This window comes from Arachis duranensis, chromosome 2 (genome assembly GCF_000817695.3).
Source record: "Arachis duranensis cultivar V14167 chromosome 2, aradu.V14167.gnm2.J7QH, whole genome shotgun sequence".
NCBI classification, from domain to species: domain Eukaryota; kingdom Viridiplantae; phylum Streptophyta; class Magnoliopsida; order Fabales; family Fabaceae; genus Arachis; species Arachis duranensis.
This window is the reverse complement of record NC_029773.3, coordinates 770,620-785,241: the sequence shown is the minus strand read 5'-3', so window position 1 is coordinate 785,241 and position 14,622 is coordinate 770,620. Positions and strand designations below refer to the sequence as shown.

Sequence of the window (14,622 nt, the reverse complement as noted above, 5' to 3'; positions counted from 1 at the left end):
AAAATAATAATAGGGGAGGGGAACAGAATTACACCTTTAAAAGGAGCCATATTCTTGTAGACACAAAATGCTTTATTGGAACAATCAACGAATAAGTCAACACGGTACAACATAAGAATACGGGGGATAATCTCAGGTATAAACTAGTAAACTACAATTTTCTATATTTTAATACCAAAATGTGAGGCAACGAAGAAGCAGCCAATAATATAATAGTAAAACCTGAAAGAAAACAGCAGTTAAACAAAAAAATCACTATCCACGTGGGAGATACTTTAGTATCATTCACAAAATTTAACTATTTCTTAATGAATCAAGTAACTTCCCATCAATTTGCATATAATGGCCATTTTACTATATAATGAAAATAGGTAAATACTCCCATGCAGTTATTTTCATATGAAGTTTCATATGAAGTTGATAGTTAAAAACAATTATATGATTTGATAAATTTGACTAAATTATTATCTAACGATTCTTAATTATCATTTCACATAAAAATTCCATGGGAGTTTTCACCATGAAAATAAGCATGAATTAGAAATTGACTTCTACGGTTCCAAAGATGCGAAAGACTTTGAGCCTCCACAGAATCACAGTTAACTTGATGTTTCAACATTTGATAACCAGAAATCATGAATCTTTATTAGCAATCTTATCAGAATATATTCTTTGTAGCTAAAAGAACAGAACAGGATGTAAGAATAACCGAAATTATGTGCTTTCATTTATAATCTTGAAAGAATATACTTTGCTTCTCAGCGCTTACAACAATATTACGAATATCATGTGAGAGTATAAAAAAGATAGCTGGTGTTTGCAGTTTCGTCTCTAACAGATTTTGTCTAGACACATCTGGAAGGTTACACCTAGAAAGTATTTATACCTTGGAAGGACATCAGGGGTTTAAATAAATAGCATTTTAAAATGAAATTTAACTACTAATTTATTGCTATATGTACTTCAGAGAGTAACTTTCAATTGGTTATATCTTACCTGCTAGAATTTAATTGCTTCCACCAAAACATCAAAAAACTTGAAATGGAATTTCAAAATACATCTGTTAAAAAATAAATTAAATTTGGTAGTTCTTGTCATTCAGAATGCAACTTTACCTCTAGATTCCAGCATGAATCCAAGGGTCCAAGATGCTCAATCAGCCTAAAAAAAATCAGAGAGAAACATCAAATTCATAGCATGACCGTGATTTGTCATTTATTTCTTAAGATTTAAGAAATTGAACAGTCTCACTTATAATTTCAATATGCTTTTGCCTTATATGTCAGAGTAATTTCTACACATCAGAGAAGCAAAACTATAAAAAAAAAAAAAGGGTAGAACTGCAGATATGCAAAATTTCATTTCAAGTTTGTTCAACCAGTGAGTTGCGATTCAGCTAAGGTTAATAACAATTGTAATAGTGTACAATTTCATTAAGAACCCAATAATTGTAGGCAGATCCTCAAACATCTAATATCTAACTGGTTACTCGTTGGCATATAATTAAAGTCAACAACATTCAACCAAGGGTTCACACTTATACGATGGTGACAACAATTGATAAGAGAACTAGTTCAATTAGAGAAGTTTAAACTTTAGAGGTTGAGAGTCTTCTTTGCTACTCTAGAAATTTATCACTATTTTTTTCCTTGTTTTGTTTCAAAAGCATGCTTAATGCATTCATATGACCGTATGTTAAACTGGAGTATTTCTTGGGAGTAAAATAATTTTATGCCATTTTGGTCGAAACTACAAGTATTCTCCATAGGAGACAATCCTATTTGAGCCAAGAATATCCACGTCATGGTGGGGCTAACTCTCCCAATAGGGGTTTCTTTTAATCGACAAGACTCAAAAGCATGCTTAATGCATTCATATGACCGTATGTTAAACTGGAGTATTTCTTGGGAATGAAATAATCTTATGCCATTTTGGTCGAAACTACAAGTATTCTCCATAGGAGACAATACTATTTGAGCCAAGAATATCCACGCCATGGTGAATAATAATAATAATAATAAAGGACAAATAAGTCATTGACCATCTTCCTCAAAGACACATAAGTCCCTATAAGTACTTAATTTTGGTTAGGAACTTATTTGTCCACACAAAAAAATAAATAATGATGTTATGATGCTCTATTTAACTTGGATGTCCCATTCCTTAATTATTATATTTTCTCACTGAGACCTAGCTTTTCAAATGAGGTCGGTAAAAAATAAATAAATAAATAATTACTTCTAGATGTTTAAACATTTATTAATTATAATATGTACAAGTGAAAAAAAATATATATCCACCTATAAATGTTGTACAATTTTTGCACACCCATAGCACTGGCATGAGTTAGCAGATAAATTATAGTACACAACATATTGTAATTTTTCAATAACCCATTCCTAATTAACAACGATGACAACACTGACTTATTAATTTTCTCTTCACTGCAAAATGGAACTTGTACCTATAAAGTTTTGACATAATGCGAACATAATGGTTTACCTTTTCATTTTTTGGCTCAAAAATTGCTTTAACTGTGGCAAATACCTCTTCAACAGATCTTGCAGCATCAATCTATGACAGAAAAGTATGACATGCCCTTAGTACAAATTGGAAGCAAGAAGCTTACCAAAGAGATAGTAGAAGTACAAAATATCATTTACCTTACGAACTTTACCCTTTGCATCATAATAACTAATCACAGGGAGACTAGACTCCAAGAAAACCTTGAACCGCTTCCTTATTGTTTCAATATTGTCATCTTCTCTACCCTTTATTATCAAAAAAGAGCATTTGCTATTTAGTACTGAACTATAACACAAAAAAATTACATAAAAGGAAGGGAAAAAGAGCCCAAACCTGGTTCCTACTTAAAAGTCGCCTCTCCATTTCCTCCTCTGGACAATCAAAAAACAGGACAAATGATGGTTCCATTCCTGTCTGCCGACCATAGTTTATTGTCAAAATTACAATTTTGCACAACCATACTGGAAACAATCACAAATGAAAAGATATTTAATAGAATTAACATTTACCACTTTCTCAAATGCTGCTCGGTTTTCCTCATTACGAGGAAAACCATCAATAAGAAATTTGTCCTTGCCACTTTCCTCCATTGCTCGTTGCAGAAGCTTAATTGTAACCTCCGATGGAACAATTTTTCCTTCTTTAATCATATTTTGAATCATTGTACTGTCAATTGTCAAACATCAGAAAATAAATGCGAAAATGATAAGAGATATAGGCAACACAAACTGAACAAAAAGAGATGGCACTAGCATCAGAACTGACAAAACGTCACAACTTTTAGTTGAATTATAAGATACCATTTCACTATAATTTCTCATTCTACACATTCTGTTCCAATTCTAACAAGATTTATTCAAATGCTAAGGCTCAATCTATTGATCTAATCTCCTATTCTTGTAAATAGACAAGAAGATTAAGTTCAAAACAGCATAACTATTAACCTAACGCTAATTCACTATCATATCAAATGGAGCAAAGGAACTATACCCATTTTCAGAACCAGATTTTATTTCTGCTCGTAGAAGATCACCAGCACTTAGATGAGTATACCCATAGTGTTGCACAATGTTAGCACATTGGGTGCCCTTTCCACTTCCTGGCCCACCTGTATCAGGTCAAAATTCAACTTAGAAGTCAGAAAATGCCAATTATAAATGACCACGAGGTCATGAACTGGTAATAACTAATTCTCTATATATGGTTATCGATAAATAGAAACAGTTGGGACTTGGTAACTTGATAACTTATTACAACTTGCTCAATCACATGGGAAGCAATGTCAAACTAAGATCCAAGGCTGTAATTTTTTTTCCTTCCTAAATTCTATTGTCTTAGTTACAAAGCCGCTTTTCATAAACAAAAAGCAACAATAAAAGCAGTTTTTCAAGGGATCACTCTAGCTGAAGTTCATAACAACCACAGAGTAATAAATGTGTGAATTTGAAGTAACTGAGAAAGGCCATTGAAAGGTTTGGCAACAACAAACATGAAAGATAGGTATTGAAAAGACAATCCAAATCCCACAGTACAAAATTTTATGTAGGTTATAATAATTCGAGTAAAGAATGAATAATCTTATTATCCATTAGAATCTTACTGATTTTAAGTTAAACATAGAGAAGATCTGACACATATGATTACAAAGGGCCATGATCATAAGATGACTAAAGATGTTGGTATGTTGGAAGTGACAAATAAATTAATAAGATTCATGAATCTAGGATGGTGCGGCTTAGAACATAGAGCAGAATATTCCTTGTGTCAGGTTAAGGATATTTATTGTATATAATAGAGCAAGTTAGGGATAGCATCTAGAAGAGCCTAAAAGGTAGAGGCAGTTAGGAACAGTTAACTAGAAGTAGTTATGGATCTACCAACTAGGATAATTCCTCTAACAAAACTCACAATTCTCTAACTGGCTTAGTGTGTGCAATGACACCACTGCCTCTGTACTATTCCACCGATGCACCCTGTATAAGCACTGAATCATCATAATATTCACACTCTCGAGAAAACTCTCCTTTCTCTCTATCTCATTCTCTCAGATTCTTTCCAATTACCCATCATGCTGAATGAGACTATCGCTTAAATGCCAAACAAATATATCTAGTCTGTCATTGAGCAGTTTCCTTCCTAGCCTAATCCCTTTCCTGTCCATTTTCTTCTTAGATTGGCTGCTATCCACCATCAGCACCTTTATTTGCTTCCATCAAAAATGCCTTTTTTCACGAAGACATGCAAAAGTAAGTCTGTATGGAACAATTACCTATATCTTCTGTTCAGGGAATATGGACTATTTTGTAAGTTGTATAATTATGCGTTCTCAAACAATTACCTCACACTTAGTTCAAATGTTTTAGTACTAGTGTACAACATTTTGGCATGTCCAAAGTGAACTTCATCACTATGTATAGTCGGGAAAGATTCCACCAGTATTGAAGGGTAGAGGCAGCAATACCTCTTCAACCAATTTCAGACTCAGGATCACGTAAAAGCTTCAATACTTCCTAGATACTAACTAGCAGATAGGATGTAAGCCCATTAATACACCAACATACTGCAAAGTCAAACTTCTAGACCAACATGACTAGTCGAACCTTTTAATAGCTAGAACAAACATTACTGTTGACATCCTAGTAACTAGAAAACCATTGATACACCTACATATATTGTAAAGAAAAACTTGAAGAAAAATGATTTGGAAGTTGAACTTTTTAATAACTTGAACAAACATTACTTTTGCCATCCTAGTAATTAGATACATAAAAAAAACTCGGGAAAAAAATTATTAAAAATATATGCTGAGGGTTAAGGCATGTGGAGATTTGTAATCACAAACCTTCCCTCAACCTTAGAATTTGTGTGCACTTCTCTTTGGAGGTATATCATATCTCAGAAAATTATGAAGCATTCTGTGATTGTTTAATCAAGTTCTGAAGCTGGGCATTGAGCAATTGCAATTGTAATATGAAATGATGTGGCTAAAAGAATTGTCAAAAAAGATAGGCAATTAAAGTGACAACCTATGAAGCTTGTGTTTTATAATTGAACAGCCTTTATATATAGCTTCAAATCAAATATTCTATAAAAGAATAAAATATACTAAAACCAATTGTCACTTTTGAGGAAAGTCTAGAGAAATTTCCACTGCACTTATGATCCCTTAGCGGTCATCCGATAAACCATGTTTGCAGCAAGTATGGTGTATATGACATCAATGCATCAACTTGAGAAGTAGTATTGGAATGTTTGAAATAACAATTATAATAATTAGGTTCATATAAGACATAACTAAGTGGCTTAAAAGAATAGCTCAAGCCAATTATTCTCGCATTGTAGGTAATCTTTTTGTGTTGGATGAAATTATCAATGATAGTGCAGACACAATAAGCAATCTATCCTATCCAGGTAAAGAAACCCGTGACTTTCAATGCAATTAATGAGCTCACCTAACACAAAAACGATTGTAGGATTTCTTTTCTGTAGAATGCTTCCACTTGCACCCTATAATCAAATGCAGGGGAAAAAAAAGGAAAAAAATCAAAAAGAAAAAAAATAAAGAGATCAGAGATCAGTTATGTTTGGAATACAATAAAGTGACGTGATCTCAACAATGCAAAAGAAAGTGGCCCACAGCCCCACAAGACATAACAAAGGAATAGCTAACAGCAGTCTGCCTATGGAAACTATATTTTCGAAATTTAAACCTTAAAATTCTCTTGGTAATGAGTATTGTAACATTTATAAACAGAACCCATCTAAGTACAGATCACATTATTGGAAGAAAAAGATCCAAGTAGATAAATTCTAAAAGCAAGTTCAAAGGTAAAACAACTGAGAATACCTTGTTAGCAGCTTCAACAACAGTTCCCATAAGTAGCTTACTAAAGTGTGTTTTAACTGAAAAACAAAAACAAAAACAAAACCCCACAAATTTAACGATGAGCCAAGTACAATTTAAACTGCAGAAGTTATTTCACACGTTGATAGCCATATTTGGACAGAGTGACAGACATATTATCTACCAAACTATTTCAAAAGATAGTATAAGGAAGATGCCAAAAAGCAAAGCTTGTTCTACAATGACAAAAAGTAAATTTGATAAGGGAACAAAATTCACAATCAAACAGATTTAACATTTCTTTCAAAAAATATATAATCTCACTTGATCCATAAAAATTAATAAATATGAGTATAATTTCCAATGCTAAATTGAAGAACAGGAGACTTGATACTGGAAAAGAAAAATACTAGACTTTGTTGCAACTTGCTGGTATAAGATGGCATTAGCCTGATGAAAAATCAATATCACACCCCTTCTATCATCCAACCACCACTTCATAAGATAGTAGTGTTTTAGCGACGTTACACTTCTTTTCTTTTCGATCTTATACATTCACATGTTATCATTCTTATCACTACTATCTGTTCACCAAATTCTCAACTCATTCACAAAGATCATTGATTGTTCAACAGATCAAAACTTAGATCTAAAGAAAAGCGGCAAAATAACGCTCAGGTACTGAAACTCGGACAATTCAGATGAAATGCACCAACCAGGGACCATAAACTACTGAGAAAAGAAAACTGCTACAAAAATGAACGCTAGATCACAAATCCTCTAATCAATTTCCGTTTCTACTATTGAAATCCAGCAAAATCTTCAACCGCAGCAAAAATAAAATGATAGATTTTGCATGCAATCTTAACAGAACAAAGCAATGTCCAACAAATCAAGAGAATCGAGAAACGAACAAAAAACAAGTGGAAAACACAGATCCAAAAGCAGTGCACTCGGATCTCGGCGAAATTCGAACAGCGAGTAACGGAATCAACAGAAAAACCACTAAACGAAGGTGAAATTAAACGTAAATTCAAACGTGATTCAGAGAGCAAACATACCTTAACGAGAGAAAGACGAAGAGTAAGGGGGACAAAAAGGGATCTATAGAGAGAGAGGGAAAAGGAGTCGGATGCGAAAATGCGCTGAGGAACGTGGATTGTTGATGCTTGAATTTATAGGAAGGACTCAACGAATGAGGTTGATGAAGGTCGTTTTAGTCGGTAGGGGCAAATTTGGAAAAGTACCGGTTCTTGCTCATTTTTATTTTATTTTATTTTATGTCTGAAAAGCAAAGAGCACGTTGGCCTCCCTTCCTTGTTGGTGGTGGGAGCTGATGCTTCCGCCCCAAATAAAGTGTCGTTGTAGGCTATAGCCGTTACATTCACGCAACAGAACCCACCCTCTCGTAATTAAATTGAATAAATAAATACAAAATATTATTAGGAATCCGATCCATAACGACAATAATATTTGGATTTCGATCTATATAGAGGAAGAGACAGTACGTGAGATCCTGCTCATAAAATTCCATTCTCTGGCTTCCACGTCCTATTTTTTTCCCTTTTATTTTCAAAAATCTAATCTGAATGCACCTAGCCATTCAATTATTTATGTATGCAATTGGTATACAAAATAGTTAATTTTCAAGATATTAGATACCTGTGTAATTTTATTTTTTTTGGGAACGGTATTAAAATTAAAATAAATATTATTTTCAGTCTCTATTTTTCTTTTTAGAATAAACAAGTTGCACTTTAATATTTTTATTTTTGTTGCTCACGGAAAGTTAAAAGTTTTAAGTATCTTGGGTGTATCATACAGGATGTAAATCATAAGATCCAAGTAGGTTGGTCAAAATGACGGAGTGCATCTGGTTTTATATGCAACAAAAAAGTGCCTTTAAAACTTAAAGTAAATTCGATCGTACCGCTATAAGACCGCTTTAAGGTATGGAATGTTGGGCGGCTAAAGGAGAGCACGAACATAAACTGAGTGTGGCAGAGATGAAGATATTGAGATGGATGAGTGGTCATACGCGATTGGTTAAAATAAAAAACGAAGATATAAGAGAGAGTTGGAGTAGCACCTATTGTAGAAAAGATGGTTGAATCGCGTCTCAGTCTCAGGTAACTTAGACATGTGAGAAGAAGACCGATCTGGGACATCTAAGAATTCACACATGATCTTTTGTTATTATTGCTACTATTGGGTAAGTGTTCTTCCATCTTTGACATGTATTTGCTTTTGAACTTAGTTGTGTTTTAACTAATTGTGTTCATAATAATTGTAGACTAAACAACCACACAACTATTATTTTGTGTGGCTCTATGAGCTGATTTCTAAATATTTTGACTATGAAGAAAACAAATATATTGAAGAAAGAATGATGGGGTTGGAAAACAATTGGAACAAATAGAGTGAATTGAAGGATAATCAAAGAAAGGAGAAAATCAGTTCGTAGTCTCTGTTTTGCTGGCAATGTTAATTGCATTTACAACAGTAATGTATGTTGTATTCTAGGAAATGATGGTAATGTGTTGAGATCAATTATAAAATAGTATTCATGGCTGATTTTAGTATATAAATAGCATTTTTAAAATTGAACAACATTCTATAACTTTTGTGCCAATACACAACATGTAAAGAATGAACCGTGCAGGAGCCTAGGCTGGGTTCAATTTATGCATACAGCTATCTTGAGTTTGGACCGAAAAAAAAGTAGTCATTTATTATTGTTGATTATTATTATTATTATTATTTATGTAATTATGATGATGATCAATATAACCTCCTGCCACCAGAGCCATTCTCCCTTTGGATGTTATAATAGAGAGCAGCAACAGGCGAACCAAGATTGTATAGTTCCGCAAATTCTCTGGTGTTGAAGTTTTGGCGCCAACCAGGGGCATAAACCTTCTCCCTACCCAATTGACAAAATAACACCAACACTATTCGATGAATCCCTGATGTTGGTCGTGGACTTTCATATGCTACCACTTCGTTACCTGTTCATAGTTGTATTTATTCCATTTTATCAGTAACCTCATTAATTAAATAAATTACCTGTTGTACTTTGGTAAAATTGTTACCTATTACATTATATTTTTTTTGACAAACTCATTTAATTTGTATATATGTTTTCAAAAGACATGGTCCATGTATTATATATATTTATAGGGCCAATTTTTATGGTAATGAGATTATACTAAATAAACAAAATGATTCTTAATTTGATTCTCGAATTTACATTTCAGTCTCAATTTAATCTCTGAAAATTTCAATTATTTCTATTTAGTCTCCAAACTTTATTAATGCAACTCATGTTAGTTCTTAGGATAATTTTTGACGCACAAATATTAATAGAATTCTGACGTAGACAGTCGGATGCTACGCCAAATTTTACAAAATAACATTGCTTTGATTTTGGCACTTAAACAACTTAAAAATAATATCCTAAATGACGTTTATTAAAAGATTTCCTCTCAAAGAAAGTGATCCAAGAATGTTTTTGAGCTATTTGAGTACAAAAATCAAAACGACCCCGTTTCAACATAAAGAACTAATGTGAGTCACATTTAAAGTTTGGATATTAAACAGAAACAATCAAAACTTTAAAAACTAATCTCAAACTCACGTGCAAATTTAGAGACTAAATAAATGCACAACAATTATACGTACCAAAACTAGGTCCAGTTGGGGCGGGAATATCAGTTACCAGCCTGAAGTTAATAAACACAAAAGAGATATTACATAAGTAAAAGTAGTATTAAGCTAAAAAAAAACTATATATATAAATAATTGATTTAATACGTGAATTGTTGTAATATAGTATAATCATGTACCATTAGTCTTCTTTAATTAGTGTGCAAATTTTGCACCATAATTATTGTGACTCACCAATGTAGGTGTTCCCTCATACTAGGGTTGCTGGGGCTAGGGGCATCTGGATTCACAGCAACCTATAAGTAAAATCAAATAAGAATTAATTAAGTCATTAAAATCACTTTAATTTGTTTTAAACATTTATAATCCCATGCCATAACTATTTTTTCTTTCAAGTTTTGGCAAGCTTTAGCTATGAACAATGTTAGGGGCAGTAATTTTTGTAATTGTTAGCCATCAATTAGCCATCAATGATAATTTGATGGTGTGAGATTAGTGTGAGATTTCATTCAATGGCTTACCTTTCTCTGCTGGTTATATGCTGGCCAAAATTTAATAAAACTGCTGGCCCCTAGATTTTTTCTTTAGCTATTGCTTAAGTACATTAGTAGTTTTATATCTAACATATCAAAATGTTATATTAGATACAATTATATGTATTTGGATCTTTTAAAGTTTGAACTTCATTTTAAAGAGTAAAGTGTGATCTCTCACTATTGATTGCATATGTGGAACCAAGAATAAATATGAAAAAGAAACTATTCAAAGATAGAAGATTATACTTTATTCTTTAAAGTGAAATTCAAACTTTAGAGAATTTAAATCCCAATTATATATACCCAACAACAATTACAATAAAAACTAGAGAAGTATTTTTAATTTCAAAAGTTTTGTCATGTTTTTTTTTTCAATAAATAAAATACCAAATTATAAAGAAAGAGGAATGAGATAGAGAATCTATACAAGTAGTTTGTTTCTTTTTTCTTCACAATGTCTTGTCTATATATTGTTGTAAATGTTGAGTCTTACATGCGGCATGTGTATGTATAGAAAAGGTAATTGGTTCTTATCTTAACCATAGTTGGGTTATTTTATAATTTATTATTCTTAAAATATCAAAGCTCCACTCCCGTTAATGGAAGCACATTCCACTCCTCCATTCTTTGTTTATCACTTCATCACCTAGATTTGGTCCTTCCAAGCACCGTCGCGTTCGTGACAAGAAGCGCTAGCGTCATCGCCATGCCCTCCCACACAACCTCTCTTCCCAGTATAGTATAGCCAGTGCTTCTTTTTGGCGTGAATCACTGTTTACCCACATAATTAATGGTTAATTTGGTTATTAAATTTTTTTATTAAAAAAATATATCTTTATTTAATTACGTGATGGAACATATATTTATATGTAAAATATAATATAATAAAATAAATCTATTCAAAATATTTAAAAGTATAATTAAAATCATGAACATACAAATATAATAATAAAATTTGTACTCCAAAAAAATAAATATATTCACTATGCTTTTGCCAAACACTAATTTGATGATTTGGGAGAATGACAGATGGGTTCAACTATGAAAACCACGGTTTTCAATGATAGAGTAGCAACAGCATTGAAGAACTGGCACCATAGTGCAAAGAAGCATGTCAAAGATAGTAAGCATGGAGAGGGTAACAACAGTGTGACACCATTCTCAAGTAGGCCAACAACACCAACTCACGGTCTCTCTCCGGTTCATCTTTTGTATAGGCACACTGTGGGTCACAGTGATAGTGTCCAAACCTCCCCAAGGATATCCAACTATGAAAATGAACAATGGCATCTTCAAGGTTCTCCTTCAACTACTAGCAACCATGACACTGATGAGAGGCAAGTTGTAGAGCAACCTTCCACACTAGAATCACCTGTCATCGGTGCTCAACATGAAATCAACATTAGTTTGTCGGAATTTTCTTTTGCAAATAGGCAAAATAGTAGAGATTAGATATAAGTTCTCAATAAGCTAAGTTCGAATGCACTGCAGAATAACTTTTGCATATGAAATGCTTGCTTGTAGTCACGAACCAAATGTAAACTATGTTAAGATGCAGTTTCGAAGCCCCATTATTAACTTGAACATTAGTAATGAAAAGATTCTACTGATTTTACAAACTTAGTTAAAGAGTACAATCCAAGGTGATCTTCAACGAATTTTCGATTAACACTTTCATTCTTAATAAATTTTTATTATTTTTTAAAGTCTCGAATCTGTCAATAAGTTGATTCCTCATCGCTTATAAAATTTTAAATATAAATATAGATTCTTTAAATATATTATTATAAATAAATTAATTCTCTTATAAAAAAGTAATCCATCTAAAAAATGTTTAGAATAATAAAATTTGTTAGAGATTAAAGTGTCTGATTTAAAATTTTTTAAAAATTAATTGAAGTATTTTCTCTTTAATTGTATACTTTTATGTGGTTGAGATTGACTTAATACTCAAATTGGCCCAAAATATTTGACTCAAACTTTAAATTGCCTCTTGAATTGACAATTTTTTCAATTTGAACTCTGAATTTTCTCTTTGTAACTCATATTAACTCCTTGAGAGATTTTTATAACGTTTTGTTGACGTGGTATATTGACGTAAATAACTAATTCCGCATGTCTGAATAAGATTTGGCTACTGAAATAAAGTGATGAAGCATTTGTTAGTGACATATTGTATCAGTGACAGATCTAAAAAATTTTAATAGTGGGGTATATATATATAATAATTTTTATAATAAAATATTATGTATATATAAAAATTAATTATTAAATTATTTATTAATTATTATATATTCGTATATAAATATATGTATTATTGTTTAATTTATTTTTAATGTATATTTTTTATTTCAATACATATACAGATAATTTATTTTCGATATAAATATAACATAATTAGTTTTTATAATATCTAATTTTACAAATTAAAACACTAAAATAATTATTTATAAATAGGTAAAGTATATTTTTTGTCCTTAAAATTTGACAAAAATTTCAAAAATATCCCTAAATTTTATTTTGTCCCAAAAAATTTTCGATTTGCATCAAATATACCCCTGACGGCTAATTTTTTCAAAAAATTTAAGATCGATTCAACAACAATTTCATAAGAACAACCCCTCAACATAAGCAAATCAAGCATAATTTTCATGCATTATTGTTATATTGGTCTTAAATTTTTTGAAAATTTAGCCTCCAAAGATATATTTGAGAATTGATCATTCTAATGACATTTAATATAAAATTTTTAAATTGACTATAAAGTACCAAAAATTGAGTATAAAATTATTGTGGGGTCAAATTTAATAATTTAGTGGAGACAAATAAATAGTATTATCATATACTACTCAAAAAAATTTCAAATCATAGTGGGAACGATTGCCCTACACTTATGTACATACATCCGTCCCTGGACCTACGTTCATTGGAAGTGGAGCTGAGGTTCTCTAAGTTCTTGTTTCAGCAGATCGACCTTAGTTTGTGTTAAGATGTGTTTTCCCCATAAAATTATCTGGTCTAACAGGCCAATTATTAATGTATCATATATTTAAATTTTATTTACTAATATAATTTACATACAATATAAAATTTAAATTCTTAATACTTATTTAAGTAAACGAAGTGAATTAATTATTTAACCAAACTTAAGTTGATTTGTTACGATGTTGTTTATGATCTGTCTTTAGACATAACTTTTCTATTTATCAAAAAGTAGTGCCTGCTCATACAAAAATATATTCCTTAGCATGAAGATTATAGCTAAAAATTATTAAATAGTTTAACATATTGACTAGATTACTTAATATAATTCGTACCTAAATTTCATCTTTAAATAAAAGTAATAAGTAAAAACATTGAGTGAACTGTTAAATCTAACACGTGTCCAAAAGAAAATAGTAGTAAATTACCAGAGTGTAGAGGCTCCTGAGGTCAACTCCACCAATGGCTACTCTTGGTTGGTGGACAACTTGAGAAGGCTTGAATTCACAGCCATTGCAAACATCTCTATTATTGTAAGTAACTCTTAATTGGAATAGAACTTTCAAAGGGGTCTAAAACATCCCCAATCACGCGCCCAATTACAAGAGGGTCCTTACTAACAAGTGGCATGGCTTGGAACTTTGATATAGTGCAAATCTAATACTAACTATCAAATAATTAAATTGTTTTGATGTTATTCTACGAGTTTATTATATTTGGTATAACATATATGGGGCTATTTATAGTTTCAAGGGGTGTGTGTAGGATTGGTCCCCATTCATTCTCCTTTTGAGTTTTGTATTGAATACCAATAATGGAAAAAAAAGTTGAAAGAAATAAAAGAAATAATGTTATTCGTGTTTGGAATTGCTGAAAAATGAAATTTAATTTCTTTAAGTAATTTTATATTTTTATGTGACAATCAATTTATATTTAAATACTTTAGCTGAAATAATGGTTTTAAAATAATATATATTGTATTTAGAACGTGTGAAAAGAAACCACTTTTAAGTTATATAATTACAAAATAGATATAAAATAATTGTGTATATTATTTAATATTTTATA

At 31.4% G+C, this 14,622-nt stretch overlaps 2 protein-coding genes across 2 annotated transcripts; both read right to left on the bottom strand.

Moving 5' to 3' along the window:
• Nucleotides 1–42: 42 nt before the first annotated feature.
• LOC107472543 (UMP-CMP kinase 3) lies at nt 43–7,666 on the bottom strand. The gene is made up of 10 exons (XM_016092063.3): nt 7,432–7,666; nt 6,374–6,429; nt 5,979–6,033; nt 3,517–3,634; nt 3,036–3,192; nt 2,860–2,940; nt 2,664–2,771; nt 2,503–2,574; nt 1,116–1,161; nt 43–222 (listed from the first exon to the last, which is right to left on the bottom strand). Exons 2-9 carry the CDS (start codon nt 6,401–6,403, stop codon nt 1,153–1,155), a joined length of 630 nt encoding a protein of 209 aa, XP_015947549.1. The 5' UTR covers nt 6,404–6,429; nt 7,432–7,666; the 3' UTR covers nt 43–222; nt 1,116–1,152.
• A 1,336-nt stretch (nt 7,667–9,002) lies between these two features.
• On the bottom strand, nt 9,003–14,184 carry LOC107472874 (protein HEADING DATE 3A-like). Its single transcript, XM_016092403.3, is given in 5 exon segments — nt 9,003–9,378; nt 10,052–10,092; nt 10,271–10,332; nt 13,983–14,096; nt 14,098–14,184. Coding segments are annotated over 5 exon segments (531 nt in total). The 3' UTR covers nt 9,003–9,151.
• Between the last annotated feature and the right edge of the window lie 438 nt (nt 14,185–14,622).

What these genes read in the sequence shown, in the direction of transcription:
- LOC107472543 (XM_016092063.3), bottom strand. Translation starts at nt 6,403, where the DNA reads ATGGGAACTGTTGTTGAAGCTGCTAACAAG. An exon ending in TACAATCGTTTTTGTGTTAG is followed by an intron (nt 3,635 to 5,978) that starts GTGAGCTCATTA and finishes GACCTGATACAG; the next exon opens with GTGGGCCAGGAAGTGGAAAG. An exon ending in CAAAGGGTAAAGTTCGTAAG is followed by an intron (nt 2,575 to 2,663) that starts GTAAATGATATT and finishes TTTCTGTCATAG; the next exon opens with ATTGATGCTGCAAGATCTGT.